The 15657-nt window shown below is 41.9% G+C and overlaps 1 protein-coding gene across 1 annotated transcript in view; it reads right to left on the reverse strand.

Moving 5' to 3' along the window:
• Nucleotides 1–7482: 7482 nt before the first annotated feature.
• The window catches only part of slc12a3 (solute carrier family 12 member 3), a 36327-nt gene continuing 28152 nt past the window's right edge, over nucleotides 7483–15657 (reverse strand). Inside the window, exons 17-26 of the mRNA XM_061773764.1 lie at nucleotides 15373–15498; nucleotides 13064–13170; nucleotides 12881–12963; nucleotides 12627–12701; nucleotides 11648–11752; nucleotides 11452–11563; nucleotides 10176–10262; nucleotides 8578–8716; nucleotides 8223–8290; nucleotides 7483–8132 (exon numbers count right to left, since the gene is read on the reverse strand). Of these exons, the coding sequence (XP_061629748.1) occupies nucleotides 7991–8132; nucleotides 8223–8290; nucleotides 8578–8716; nucleotides 10176–10262; nucleotides 11452–11563; nucleotides 11648–11752; nucleotides 12627–12701; nucleotides 12881–12963; nucleotides 13064–13170; nucleotides 15373–15498 (1044 nt within the window). The 3' untranslated portion in view covers nucleotides 7483–7990. The remainder of the gene's footprint in view (nucleotides 8133–8222; nucleotides 8291–8577; nucleotides 8717–10175; nucleotides 10263–11451; nucleotides 11564–11647; nucleotides 11753–12626; nucleotides 12702–12880; nucleotides 12964–13063; nucleotides 13171–15372; nucleotides 15499–15657) is intronic.

Here is a 15657-nt window from a genome sequence, read left to right on the forward strand (position 1 = left end):
GTAAAATAACCCCACTTGGTGCAATTTCGTGTGATAATTACATTTTCTAAATTGATGGTCAAGTTCCAGCCTTAGTTGATCGAAGTAATGAATGTTTTATCAATTTTGTTAGCGTTACAGGAAATGCTGTTTAACTACATTTCCGGGAAAGTGCTGCACAAGTGGAAATTGAAAGAGTGTGAGCTTGTTCTGCGAACAGCACGAAGGCATTCGTGTTATTATGTAAACGACGTCAGTCATGTTGCATCATCTGGGAAGGGTCAGAAAAAAAATCACTTCGGAAAATAAAAAAGAATTTATGAGTATTTTTCATCACGATTGTAAATAATTAATTGAAAAATATTTCCCCAAAAATGTACTACTGAGTTATTTTTGACTTAGTTTATGAGGTACAGAAAATGGATGAACACACACACACACACGGCAGCTGAAATAACTATTTAACACGTCACCATTTTTCCCATTAAATATATTTCCAAAGTTGCTCTTCACATGAAAATATCACGAGATAGAAGTAGTAGCACCATCCATCCATCCATTTTCTGAGCTGCTTCTCCTCACTTGGGTCGCGGGCATTCTGGAGCTTATCCCAGCTGTCATCGGGCAGGAGGCGGGGTACACCCTGAACTGGTTGCCAGCCAATCGCAGGGCACATACATACAACCATCCGCACTCACATTCACACCTATGGGCAATTTAGAGTCTCCAATTAAGTAAATGGGTGAAGTAATTTAATTAAAAATAACGTAATTTAATTACAGTAAGTTAGCACCCATTATTTCTGTCATGTAATGTTTTGTTTGATTGTTTGACCAATCGCAGGGCACATACATACAACCAACCATCCGCACTCACATTCACACCTACGAACAATTTAGAGTCTCCAATTAATGCATGATATGGGATGTGGGAGGAAACCGGAGTGCCCGGAGAAAACCCACGCAGGCACGGGGAGAACATGCAAACTCCACACAGGCGGGGCCGGGTGCTCAGAACTGTGAGGCTGATGCTCTAATCAGTCGGCCACCGTGCCGCCGAGTAGAACCAGAAGTAATTCATACATACAAAGAAAGTAGAACAAATAAACTCAGAAATTAAGTTGTGTATAATAATGTGAAATGACACAAGGAAAAAGTATGTCACGCCAACTGGTATTTATTGAATGCGTTGTACAAAAGCCTTTGTTTGCAATGACAGCTTCAAGATGCCGCCTGTATGGAGAAACTGGTAGCATGCATTGCTCTGGTGTGATTTTGGCCCATTCCTCCACACAACCAGTCGTCAAATCTTGAAGGTTCTGTGGGCTTCTTTTATGGACCTTGAATTTGAGTTCTTTCCAAAGATTTTCGATTGGATTCAAGTCAGGTGATTGGCTAGGCCATTCTAGCAGCTTTATTTATTTTATTTTTTTGAAACCAATTGAGAGTTTCCTTGGCAGTATGTTTTAGATCATTATCCTGCTGCAATGTCCACCCTCATTTCATTTTCATAATCCTCGTAGATGGCAGCAGATTTTTTACGAGAATGTCTCGGTACATTTGTCCATTCATCTTTCCTTCAATAATGTGAAGTTTACCAGTACCATTTGCTGAAAAGCAGCCCCACATCATCATGTTCCAACCTCTGAACTTCACTTTTGGTATGGTGTTTTTAGGGTGATGTGCAGTTGCATTTATCCTCCAAACGTGGTGTGCATTATGGCATCCAAACATTTCACAGTTTACATTCAGGTGCTGAACCAGAGGCTTGAGGCTTCTGCGCAGGATTTTAGCTGTTCCCGGTATTGCACACTTCTGGACTGACATGTCGGATGTTGTTCCTGGTATCTGCTGTAGCTTTGAGGATTACTGCCTCCAGTGCCCCAATAATTAACATTTACAGTATTTATTTACCCTAACATGACCTTTATTAATCCAAATTTTCATGTTTTGAGAAATGGTGGCACGCGGCACGGTGGACGACTGGTTAGAGCATCAGCCTCACAGTTCTGAGGACCCGGGTTCAACCCCTGGCCCCGCCTGTGTGGAGTTTGCATGTTTTCCCCGTGCCTGCGTGGGTTTTCTCCGGGCACTCCGGTTTCCTCCCACATCCCAAAAACATTCATTAATTGGAGACTCTAAATTGCCCGTAGGTGTGACTGTGAGTGCGAATGGTTGTTTGTTTCTATGTGCCCTGCGATTGGCTGGCAACCAGTTCAGGGTGTACCCCGCCTCCTGCCCGATGACAGCTGGGATAGGCTCCAGCAAGCCCGCGACCCTAGTGAGGAGAAGCGGCTCAGAAAATGGATGGATGGATGGATGGAAATGGTGGGCGACTGGTCAGAACTCTGAGGCAGACGCCGGCCACACCTGTGTGGAGTTAGCATGTTCTCCCCGTGCCTGCATGGGTTTTCTCCAGGCACTCCGGTTTCCTCCCACATCCCAAAAACATGCATGGTAGGTAAATTGTAGTCTCTAAATTGCCCCTAGGTGTGAATGTGAGTGCGAATGGTTGTTTGTTTATGTGTGCCCTGCGATTGGCTGGCAACCAGTTCAGGGTGAACCCCGCCTCCTGCCCGATGATAGCAGGAATAGGCTCCAGCACTCCCGCGACCCTTGTGAGGATAAGCGGCTCAGAAAATGGATGGATGGAAGGGTTTTGAGAAATTAATTCCCTGTGTATTGTCCCCATGAAACTACTGTCCAGTTTTCCTGTGTTTTGGCCATTAATCACAGTTTGAACTGAGGCCATGTCACAAAATATAGCTGAGACCCAGAAAAATAAATGTTTTTGTTTTTTTTCCCATTGAATAATTGCCTTGGGTGAGAACAACAGGCCACTGCAATTTTTTATTTTTGTTATTTTTTTTCCAAAAACATTAATTTTTATTTATTTTTTATGGAATGTCCTTTGCAGTGGACAACAGTATCTTGTACCTACTAAACCAGTTATTTCAAACGTACGGCCCGCGGGCCAGAACCAGTCAGGAGGTCTAATCCGGTCCGCGAGCAGTATTCTACCCATCATTTGTTTTGGTTCATTTATATGTATAGACTTATTTTTGCCCTTCATGGAAGCCGTCACCTTATCGTGGTGGAGTGGTTTGTGTGTCCCAATGATCCTAGGATCTAAGTTGTCTGGGGATTCACGCCCCTGGTAGGGTCACCCATGGCAAACAGGTCCTAGGTGAGGGACCAGACAAAGCACGGCTAAAAGACCCCTATGATGAAAAATATGAATAGATCTAGGTTTCCCTTGCCCGGACGCGGGTCACCGGGGCCCCCCTCTGGAGCCAGGCCTGGAGGTGGGGCTCAAAGGGGAGCGCCATGGAGCCCAGCCCGAAAGGGTAACGTGGGTCCCAGCAGTTCAGAGTACCCACCCTTCTTGGAATCCATGGAGGGGGTGCTGGAGAGCGATCCCGCTGGGGACTCCATCGTTCTGCTGGGAAACTTCAATGCTCACGTGGGCAATAAGAGTGAGACCTGCAAGGGCGTGATTGGGAGGAACGGCCCCCCCGATCAGAACCTGAGCTATGTTCTGTTATTGGACTCCTGTGCTCATCACGGATTGTCCATAATGAACACCATGTTCAAGCATAAGGGTGTTCATACATGCACCTGGCACCAGGACATCCTAGGTTGCAGTTCGATGATCAACATTTTGGTCGTGTCATCGGACTTGCGCAGGTGAAGAGAGGGGCAGAGCTGTGAACTGATCACCAACTGGTGGTGAGTTGGCTCCGATGGTGGGGAAAGATGCTGGTCCGACGTGGCAGGCCCAAACGTATTGTGAGGGTCTGCTGGGAACGTCTGACAGAATCCCCTGTCAGAAGGAGTTTCAACTCCCACCTCTGACAGAACTTTGCTCATGTTCCGGGGGAGGCGGGGGATATCGAGTCCGAGTGGACCATATTCCGCACCTCTATTGCTGAGGCGGCCGGTAATGCCGGTAATTTTTTTTTGTTTGTTTGTTTGTATTCTTTTGACAATTGTGCAAGCACCAGCACTTCAAATGACTAATCTCGCAATAGTCCGGTGCAATGACCATTGTGCAAAGGGCGCCGAGACTTCAAGGAGTGTATGCAGTTTAAAGTGACTAGTAGTGCGATAATCTGGGACAATGTTGATTGTGCAAATGTTGCAGATACTCCTCATTCAGTGTGGAAATGGGGCAGATGCTACTCTGGCCTGAGTGGCCAGTATTGGTCAACAAAAGATATGTAAATAGTGCAGCGTGGAGAGACTACTACAGTGAGTGCACGAGTAGTATATAATTGGCCCGACAGAAATATGACAACAAACTCAGACAAAATAAATTGGCAGCATGTTGCAATGGAATTGTAAGTTAGCTGTTTAATAAGTTGATTGCAAGAGGGAAGAAGCTGTTGGAATGTCTGCTAGTTCTAGTTTGCATTGATCGGTAGCGCCTACCTGAGGGAAGGAGCCGGAAGAGGACGACATCCCGGTGACGAGGATGTGGAGGGTCCAAGAGGATTTTGCACGCTTTTGTCTTAGTTCTGGCAGCGTACAAGTCCTCAAGGGTGAGTAGGGGGGTACCGACAATCCTTTCAGCAGTTTTGATTGTCCGTTGCAGTCGGAGTTTGTCCTTTTTTTGTAGCAGCACCAAACCAGACTGCGATGGAAGAACACAGGACTGATTCAATGACCGCTGTGTAGAACTGCCTCAGCAGCTCCCGTGGCAGGCCGTGCTTTCTCAGAAGCCGCAGTAAGTACATCCTCTGCTGGGCCTTTTTGAGGACGGAGTTGATGTTGATCGCCCACTTTAGGTCCTGAGAGACTGTAATTCCCAGGAACTTGAAGGTCTTGACGGTTGACACAAGGTAGTTGGACAGCGTGAGGGGCAGCTGTGGCAAAGAATGCCTCCTGAAGTCCATGATCATCTCTACAGTCTTGAGCGTGTTCAGCTCCAGATTGTGTTGGCCGCACTGCAGCTCCAGCCACTCCACTTGCTGCCGATATGCAGACTCGTCACCGTCCTTGATGAGTGGTGTCATCTGCAAACTTCAGGACTTTGACAGCCGGGTGCGTTGAGGTGCAGTCGTTCGTGTAGAGAGAGAAGAGCAGCGGAGAGAGGACACAACCTTGGGGTGTGGATGAGGTGGTCTCTCCTAGCCTCACCTGCTGTGTCCTGCCTGTCAGGAAGCTGTAAATCCACTGGCAGATGGCAGGCGGGACGCTGAGCTGGAGAAGCTTGAAGGAAAGGAGTTCAGGGATGATGGTGTTGAACGCTGAGCTGATGCCCACGAACAGGATCCCCGCACTGGTCCCTGCACTGTCGAGGTGCTCTAGGATGAAGTGCAGTCCCATGTTGACTGCAACATCCGCAGATCTGTTTGCTCGGTAGGCAAACTGCAGGGGGTCCAGCAGGGGACCTGTGATGCTCTTGAGGTGGTCCAGCACGAGACGTTCAAAGGACTTCATGACCACAGATGTCAGGGCAACAGGCCTGTAGTCATTCAGACCTGAGATTGTAGTTTTCTTGGGGACTGGGATGATGGTGGAGCGTTTGAAACAGGATGGTACTTCGCACAGTTCCAGAGATCTATTGAAGATCTGTGTTAAGACTGGAGCGAGCTGGTCCGCGCAGACTTTGAGGCAGGATGGGGACACAAAGTCCGGGCCTGCCACTTTGTTAATCTTTTGTTTGAAGATGCGTCTTACATCCTCACATGAGTGCATGTCCGAGTGAGAGAGAGAGAGATTACAGTTACTTATGACCATAAAATAGAGCTAATGTTGCACAGCCAAAACAACAATAACAAAATCTGCAATTTACCGCAAGGTGTCTTGTCAAACGTAGATTGAAATAATCCAAGTTTGGGCAGTCATAATTTAAGACTACGCTGCATGACAAAGCTGTTGTATTTTTGAGTCTGTCCAGCGGCGGATTTTTTTCCTCCCAATATGAATCACTTTGATTGGCCCGTGAATGCTTTGTGTATGGTCATGTGCCTGCCTTGCGCTGTTTGATTGGTGACCTGCATTCAAATGACACTTGTGATCACGATGGATTGGTGCAACGTCGCCCTATGCGCAAATCCAACGCGATGTATAAATAGATCGCGCGTGCACTAATTACTTTAAAAAAAAGTATGGAGTGGCATGTAGATCACCGTAACGGACAGGCCATTAAAAGATGACACCCAGCACCCCAGTCTCGGGCTACCGCCGCTCTCCCCGCCGAGGTAGACGACCACGGAGTTGCGAGATTCAACTTCGCACACAGACGCTAATTGAATTACAAGCACAAAGAGCATCAAACATGAGACAAAAGACATCAGAACGCGAAATTAATTAACTTCCACCACCAGCCAGCCTGGAGAGTCTCACCAACAAAGACTTCTCCTTCCTGCTGTGTTCCATGACACCTGCCCATCTGGGCTGGGACAATGGACGGAGCACGAGCGACACCCACAGGTGGCGGAAATTCACTGCAACCCCGGATTACCTATGCACAATCTTCACTGGACTTGAACATGTAAGCAACCATGAAGTGGGGATTTACGTGAATAATGAGCAACTTTTTACGTCACATAAGCGGAAATCTGATCCTATCGTTATGAAAGCCTTATGTGTTTATCGTCTTTTGCATTCAATTGACAAACCATGTACATCAAATTTAAACCAGGTCACAGACTTATTTTGACCTATGTTATGCATAAAACTGATGCCATGGGACCTTTAAGAGATTGTAGTTCTAGTACATTCACCAGGTAATCATTTTTAATCACAAATCATAATACTTACCATTTTAGAGTAAATTTATAGTTATGGGATTTTTGTTATTTTTTTAGATTTGATTGTTTTTTAACAATTTTCTTGGAGTTGTCTGGTTTTGCAATTAAATGACATCGAAGACCAAGATGCAAGAGCTTTTCAATAAAAGGTATTTTCCCCCCCCAAATCAGCCTCCTTTTTGCTTAATATGTATTTACTTAGAATACCCTGAATGAAAATTATTAGCTGTAACGTGACAGCAGAAATCATTTTAAAAACCCAAAACATTTTACTCATTTCTATTTAAAAAATAAAATAAAAATGGAGATGCCTGCTTTTGACCCACAGGAGACTTATAGGATGCGAGCGAACGTAGCATATAGACACAGAATTTCACAAACAACTAACAAAGACTGACAAATTGCTTTCCAGCGTTTTTGGACAGATTTAACATAGATACATTGCTGTTTAAAAAACGAGAAAACTATACAGTAAAATATAATAAGTTGACTTTATTTAAAAAAAACTGCAAACTCGTTGCCTTAAAAAAGTGTGATTTGGAGAAATTGTGAGTGTGGAGTACTCAAATTACAGTAATTTAAATGCTCAATTCTCTTAATGATGGATGAGTAAAACTAGCATCAACTTAACTTTCTTGACCCACAAGAATTCTACAATAGAAATTACGTCACATGCTAATTTAATTAAAACCATGATCTAACAGTAATAACCCCCCCCCCCCAATGAATGGAGAACACTCAATTGATTAACGCTGTGGTATTAACATTTATTTAAAAAATCTGAATCATATGTTTAACAGGAGACAGTGGGGGTTACATCTTTTGAGTAAAAACAAATAAACAAACAAAATAATTAAAAGTCCAAAAAATAATAAAACCTCTGTCTTATTTTTGATAGACACTTGGGCCTACAATGTATTTTTTTTATTTTAATGTTGTTCATTATGACGATACTTGAAGAGTTAAGTATCTTTTTAGGTGGTGTAAAAAGTTTGAGAACTACAAAACCATTATTGACACTAAACATAATTTAGCATGTTAACAAAGAATGCATATTATGGTTATTGGTCACTGTGATTCAACGTATAGTATATGATTATGTCATTTAAAATCATTATATTTGATTTGATTTTAGTATGATGTATAGTTTTGCTGACAATGAAATTATTAAATTAACTTTTTCATCACGATGTAGATCTGTCAAAACTAATAAATTGCTGTTCATTATCTATGCCCGAAACACCAGAGAACAATTCATTGGCAGTAGAAGGTGAGGACGTTTTCTTGGTTTCCTCTGACCAACAGGACAGGGGGGCTTAAGTCACGTGACAGGAATTCCAGCCATGCCAGGTACAGAATATTGGGGCACACGCCTCTCCTCCCCACTGGCATGGTGCTGGATGTATACAAGGCCAGATTAATGATGTTGACAGTGTGTGTTAAATTTAATGGAATATATATAGTAGGCACAAATACTAATACTCACATAACAATCAGTGCGGCTTCTCTGGAGTAATCCTGCAGAATCTCATTGAGACGAATCTGACGGAAGGACTGATTCCAACAGAAAAGGAGACATGTTTAGTAGAAGCTATTTCAATATCCATCCATCCATTTTCTGTACCGCTTATGAAAATAATAATTGCAGCAGTAAATGACTGTAACGCAGCAGTGAGGGGCCGGTGGGGCGGTTGCTACCCCGGGCGCGGCAAAAACCCGGCCCCTTGCCTCTCCCAAGTCATGATAAAAAACTTGGTCCTCATCCCACATGGAAACCAGATTATGTGTGTGTAATGTGTGTGTGTGTTTGTGTGTGTGTGTGTGTGTGTGTGCGCACAGACCTTGGCTCTGTTCCTCTCTAAATCCTGGTCAGTGACCCACCAGGGCTCCTTCTGTGCTCTTGATGAGCCACAATCAGATTCATTTTTTTGGTTTATGTCCAACTTGAAGGAACTCACCATATTCTCAAAATGATAAATGCTGTTGCAAACAATGAGATCATAAAGAAGTCACACATTAAAGTTGTGAAATAGATATAAAGTGGATATAACAGTGGACTTTTTCCACCGTTAATATGACCTGTAGCCTGTGCAACGCAATTGGATAAAATAAATGAATAAAAAATAAATAAGTGGAGAAAAAATGTAAAATAACTTGCCTGCATAAATATGCACGCCCTCAAACTAATACTTTGTTGCAGCACCTTTGTCTTTTATTCACTCAGTCTTTTCGGGTCGAAGTCTATCAGTGTGGTACATCTTGAGGTGGCAATATTTGCCCACTCTTTGCAAAAAAATAACTTGCAAATCTGTCAGATTGTGAGGGCATCTCCCATGCACACCCCCTCTTCAGGTCACTCCACGGATGTTCATTAGAATTGTTCATAATTCCTTCTACCCTGACCAAGCCCGAGTTCCAGCTGATGAAAAATAGCCCCAAAGCATAAGGCTCCACTGTAGGTATAGTGTTCTTTTGGTGAAGAGCAGTAATGTCTTTATGTCTCAAAAGTATTCTCTTTCAATTGAATGTCTGTTGTCGTACGAGAGCAGCTCCAACTTTTTTGGGACATGGCAAAATAAAGCATATATTTTGGAATAATGGCCAAATAGTTAAACCTTGATTTCGTCAGCCCATAACAGATTTTCCCAAACGTGTATAGAGATTTTACGTATGTTTTTGCAAAATGTAGCTGGGCTTCGATGGGTTTCTTTTGACGATAAGGTGTCTTTCTTACTACACTTCCACATAGTCCAGACAATGAAGAAGATGGGAGATCGTTGTCACATATACTAAACAGCCAACACTTGCCAGAAATTCCTGCAGCTCCTTTAATGTTGTTGTCGGCTTCTTGGCAACCTCCCAGTCTGGTTTTCTTCTTATCTTTTCATCAATTTTGGAGGGCCCATCAGGTAATTTAGTTTTTTCCACTTGATGATGCCCATCTTCACTTTGTTCAATGGTATACTTAATGCCTCGGAACTTTTCTTGTGACTGATAACTTTTAACAGTGAGAGCCCTCTCATGCTGTCATCTTACAGCAAATATGAACTTTATTTGGGGTTAATCAGAAACACTTTTGAACATTTGAATGTGACTTGTTCATTTTGAACACAGCCACATCCCCAGTTGTGAGCATATGAACATTTGAGCAACCACATTATCTCAGTTCATTTTTACTTGCCCTCTATAAAAGAAAAAAAAAGAAAAAAAAGAGTTGCACAGGTTAAAGGGTACATTAATGGCGGAAAAGGTTTTGAAATTATTTATTTTGGTGTCTTTATTTATATGACAAAAACCTGGCATTTGACTTTTTGTATCCAATGCATAGTACATGATTATTACTGTATTATTAATTGTAAGATACTTTAAGATGACAGTTATTTGTTTATTTGATTTAAATCAGCTTAATTCTGGTAAACATCCGTCCTGACGGGCTTACTTCCCAGACTGAGGTTTTTGAGAGAGGTCAGGAAGCACTTCTACATCATGGAAGCCGAGACGGAACCTCTTGATTAGTGTCATCACCCTGGAAAGAAATAATAAATCTATACTGTAAACTCCTTCCAGCCATCCATTCTCTATACCATTTTCCTCATTAGGCTCGCAGGTGTGCTGGAGGCTATCCTAGTTTACTTTGGCCGAGAAGTGGGGTACTTTATAAAGTAATAATAGTTTCCAATCCAACCAACTGATGATCACAATAAAACCTCTTGCTTTTGGCCTATTTGCATGCAGTAAAGGCCTACTAATTTTCTTTCATTTTGACACACTGTCTGAGTATGCCTACTGTAAAAAAAAAAAAAAAAAAAATCACCAAAAGTCAAGCAGGCATCAAGTATTTAAGAGTGAGATGCAAGTTTGCTAATGTGGGATTCATCCTTCGTCATTGCTTTTGTGCCAAACATTATTCAATATGAACAATGTGATACCTATCGTAATATTATATTGAAAAACAAGTTAGTGTAAAGTTAAGTGTCTTCCCATTATCTAAAGTGCCAAAAGCCAATATGCTCGGTAAGTATCGGTTCCACTTGTGACACATAATGGCTGCATATAAGATTTAAATGAGCTTCAAGTTTCATGCTTCAGGTTGGAATAATTCGTATCAAAACTTCATATACAGCCCATAACGCAACATGACACTACCATTTGTTAATTAATGAAAATCGGCGTGAATGACTTGATAACTCTTGGTCAGCCGTTGATTTGAACAGGCTTTCTGCCAACCAAGACATTACACTCCATTACAAAGGGTGATAGCAGGTTTGGCAAGCCCAGTAAGCTTATCTGAAATGGTGGACACACTGTGTACACACCTGCAAATTGCACGTGGGCTACCCATAGTGACCTGGGAAGATAAACACTGGCGTTTGAACAACTCTGTCACTGGTGATATGAATAAGTCTATATCCCATGAAGATAATAATTGTGGTAGCTGTATTTTTTTTAGTTTTCTAGATTGTTTAAAAATGATATACAGTTAATTTTTTTTTTTTGGGGGGGGGATGGCTCAAATTTGAGGGGAACTGGGATTAATTTTAGGGCTGCCTCAGCACCCCCAAAAATGGACTGGAAACACATATGGCTGGACTTGTGCACTAAGTAATTTACACAGTATTAATACAATATTAATTCTGCATAATACGCAAACCAAGGAATGTATTTGAGCAATGATCCATACTTTAAAGGTTTAAATAAGTGATCTAAATTCTTACTCTTCTCTCCTTTCGTCCTTTTTGGAATTGTCTCCTCCCACAAACACTCGAACTTTACATTTGGCCCAGCGCTTCCTCCGAGTTAGCAAGTAAGGGAGCAGCAGAGTAAGACCTAGTTAAGAACATATTACAACATTAATGACAAAGTGTTTTACATTACTGAAGTATGTAGACTTGCACATTTACACCATCAGACCTCCATCATCAGACAGCCAGTATACATCAATTGTCTTCTGTCCTTGTTTTTTCTGAAACAGTGTAGGCCTACTCAGCTGAGGATCTAGGTCAATGGGCAAAGTTGCTGCAAATAAAATGCTGGTGTTATTCAATTCATAAATACAGTATGTTTGCGTGTAGTTCTACACTCGCTGGGCACCACTTTGGGTAAACCGGAAAGCTTGAATAAGACCAAATATGAGGGGTGAGTCATAAATTCTGTTTTCACCAAAAATAAAAGTGCTCCTTTTGAATTGGACCGTCAGAGAGAACATTTTGAACAATCCATCCATCCATCCATTTTCTGAGCCGCTTCTCCTCACTAGGGTCGCGGGCGTGCTGGAGCCTATCCCAGCTATCTCCGGGTGACAGGCGGGGTACACCCTGAACTGGTTGCCAGCCAATCGCAGGGCACATAGAAACAAACAACCATTCGCACTCACAGTCATGCCTACGGGCAATTTAGAGTCTCCAATTAATGCATGTTTTTGGGATGTGGGAGGAAACCGGAGGGCCCGGAGAAAACCCACGCAGGCACGGGGAGAACATGCAAACTCCACACAGGCGGGGCCGGGGATTGAACCCGGGTCCTCAGAACTGTGAGGCTGACGCTCTAACCAGTCGTGCACCGTGCCGCCCATTTTGAACAATGTGTTTTTTAAAATCAGTTAAAGTTTGGATTGATGTCAAACTGCATCATATACTTTATATGATAGAGTGTTTGTAATCCAGTTTTTGGGTGACATGTGATTAAGTTACTTGGGAAGTGTGATTGATTAGTGCAAGTGAAGCTAATTAATTTAAAAGGTCGTGCAGATGTACCTAATGATGTGTCCATTTAGCTTTACATTTGAATGTTTTGGACATTTTCATGCAAAACCTTAACTAAATTCATGACCGATAAAAAAAACTATATAGCTAAATTCATAACTTATATAAAACAAGCAACATGTACATACATGAAATGATGTTAAGTCCAGAAGTGGTATGTGTGATGTTTATGCTTTCGGGTCCTTCATCAAAGCCTGGATTGACTATTTAAAAAAAACAAAAAAACAAAACCAAAAAAACACAATACAAATCAGAGTGTTTTAAAAGTAATAAATAATTTGACTTTATAACCTTATTGATCATCTCTAAATAAATGTCTTCTATATCTACTTTATTACAACTGTTTTATTTAACATTACTGTATTTTAACTGAGATTCTTACCGTGTGACTGATATAAATGAGAAATATCCAGTTTCTCTCTTGTTCTTAACACACACACACCATACTGAAGGTCAAATGCATCCCTGGACAAATGGACAAACAAATGTACCGGCACACAGCAATTTCAAGTCACATTTTGTAGTCCTGATGCCAAATAAGTGCAATCATAGAAATGCCACTCACTGCAATATTTCTATGTAACTGTGTGTTGCCTGAGGTGAGTCACTGTGCCAGTCTGTCTTGAAACCCATCAGCAGGACATTGGGTCGCATCCTACCCAAACCTGTTCCCTGGTGTTCACACAACAACATTACAAGTGGAAAGCGGAAAAGCATCAATACGTAGTGTATCTGGAACTTACACAGCAAATATATTCAAAGAATTTGGGGTGTTAGGCTGGACCATGTAAATAGTATTTAGAGGTACCTACCGTTTATTACCGTGGAGCAATGATAAAAGTATGTAATGTAACAGTCACTATTTGGCCACGGTGTCAGTGTGCCTAGTGGAAGTTAAAATATAGTCAAGTTGTATAGTCATATCGTTTTTATCATTTCGATCAACTGTGATACTATGTCCATTCATCCACCCATCCATCCAAATCCCTTGTATTACAATGTACCGTTTTTTTTTTTTTTTTTTTAAATCATGGGTCAATGTAAATCTATAGGAACATGATGCAAGATGAGAAAGGTGACTGTATGTAATCTGTAAAAGTATGTATGATTGATATTTTTAATAAAACTATGTGATGGTGTGCTGAAGAAACGATACATCTTCCAGTCACTAAAATGATGCACAGCTGTCCACAATTTCTATCCAAAAAGTTCTACAAAGCATCCAATATACAACACCAATTCCAATGAAGTTGGGACGTTGTGTTAAACATAAATAAAAACAGAATACATTGATTTGCAAATCATGTTCAACCTATATTTAATTGAATACACTACAAAGATATTTAATGTTCAAACTGATCAACTTTATTGTTTTTAGCAAATAATCATTAACTTGGAATTTTACGGCTGCAACATGTTCCAAAGAAAGCTGGGACAGGTGGGAAAAAAGACTGAGAAAGTTGAGGAATGCTCATCAAACACCTGTTTGGAACATCCCACAGGTGAACAGGCTCATTGGGAACAGGTGGGTGCCATGATTGGGTATAAAAGGAGCTTCCCTGAATTGCTCAGTCATTCACAAGCAAAGATGGGGCGAGGTTCACCTCTTTGTGAACAAGTGCGTGAGAAAATAGTCGAACAGTTTGGGGACAAGCTTCCTCAGCGTACAATTGCAAGGAATTTAGGGATTTCATCATCTTCGGTCCATAATATCATCAAAAGGTTCAGAGAATCTGGAGAAATCACTGCATGTAAGCGGCAAGACCGAAAACCAACATTGAATGCCCGTGACCTTCAATCCCTCAGGCGGCACTGCATCAAAAACCGACATCAATGTGTAAAGGATATCACCACATGGGCTCAGGAACACTTCAGAAAACCAATGTCAGTAAATACAGTTCGGCGCTACAGCCGTAAGTGCAATTTAAAAACTCTACTATGCAAAGCAAAAGCCATTTATCAACAACACCCAGAAACGCCGCTGGCTTCTCTGGGACCGAGCTCATCTAAGATGGACCGATGCAAAGTGGAAAAGTGTTCTGTGGTCCTATGAGTCCACATTTCAAATTGTTTTTGGAAATTGTGGACGTCGTGTCCTCCAGGCTAAAGAGGAAAAGAACCATCCGGACTGTTATGGACGCAAAGTTCAAAAGTCAGCTACTGTGATGCTATGGGGCTGTGTTAGTGCCAATGGCATGGGTAACTTACACATCTGTGAAGGCGCCATTAATGCTGAAAGGTACATACAGGTTTTGGAGAAACATATGCTGCCATCCAAGCAACGTCTTTTTCATGGACGCCCCTGCTTATTTCAGCAAGACAATGCCAAAGCACATTCTGCACGCGTGGCTTCGTAGTAAAAAGGTGTGGGTGCTAGACTTGCCTGCCAGCAGTCCACACTTGTCTCTCATTGAAAATGTGTGGCACATTATGAAGTGTAAAATACGACAACGGAGACTGTTGAACAGCTGAATCTGTACATCAAGCAAGAGTGGGAAAGAATTCCACCGAAAAAGCTTCAACAATTGGTGTCCTCAGTTCCCAAACCTTTATTGAAAGTTGTGAAAAGAAAAGGTGATGTAACACAGTGGTAAACATGACCCTGTCCCAGCTTTTTTGGAATGTGTTGCAGCCATAAAATTCTTAGTTTGTGATTATTTACTCAAAACAATCAAGTTTATCAGTTTAAACATTAAATATCTTTGTAGTGTATTCAATTAAATATAGGTTGAACATGATTTGCAGATCATTGTATTCTGTTTTTATTTATGTTTAACACAACGTCCCAACTTCATTGGAATTGGGGTTGTAGTAGGTTAGAAAACAAACTAGTTGACAGACAGACAGTACTCAATAAAGTTTCGTATATCAGACCTGTAGCAGCATGTTCACCCCTGATCGTAGGTCTGCCGCCACCACGTTTTTGTAAAATGACTTCACCTTTCTTTGGTTCAACCAGGAAATATGACTTTCATTCTGCATTTGTGGAGAGAGATCAGTCTGGAAATGAGTGCAATAAAAAGCTGTCATGAACTAACAGTATCAAATATGTCACAAGACATCTGTAATAATTCCATCCATCCATACGGCTTACCTTCACTGGGGTAACAGGTGAGCTGAAGCCTGTCACAGCTGACTTCGGGCGAGAGGCAGGGTACA

The sequence above is a fragment of the Phyllopteryx taeniolatus genome, chromosome 5 (assembly GCF_024500385.1).
Source record: "Phyllopteryx taeniolatus isolate TA_2022b chromosome 5, UOR_Ptae_1.2, whole genome shotgun sequence".
In the NCBI taxonomy this organism is placed as follows: Eukaryota; Metazoa; Chordata; class Actinopteri; order Syngnathiformes; family Syngnathidae; genus Phyllopteryx; species Phyllopteryx taeniolatus.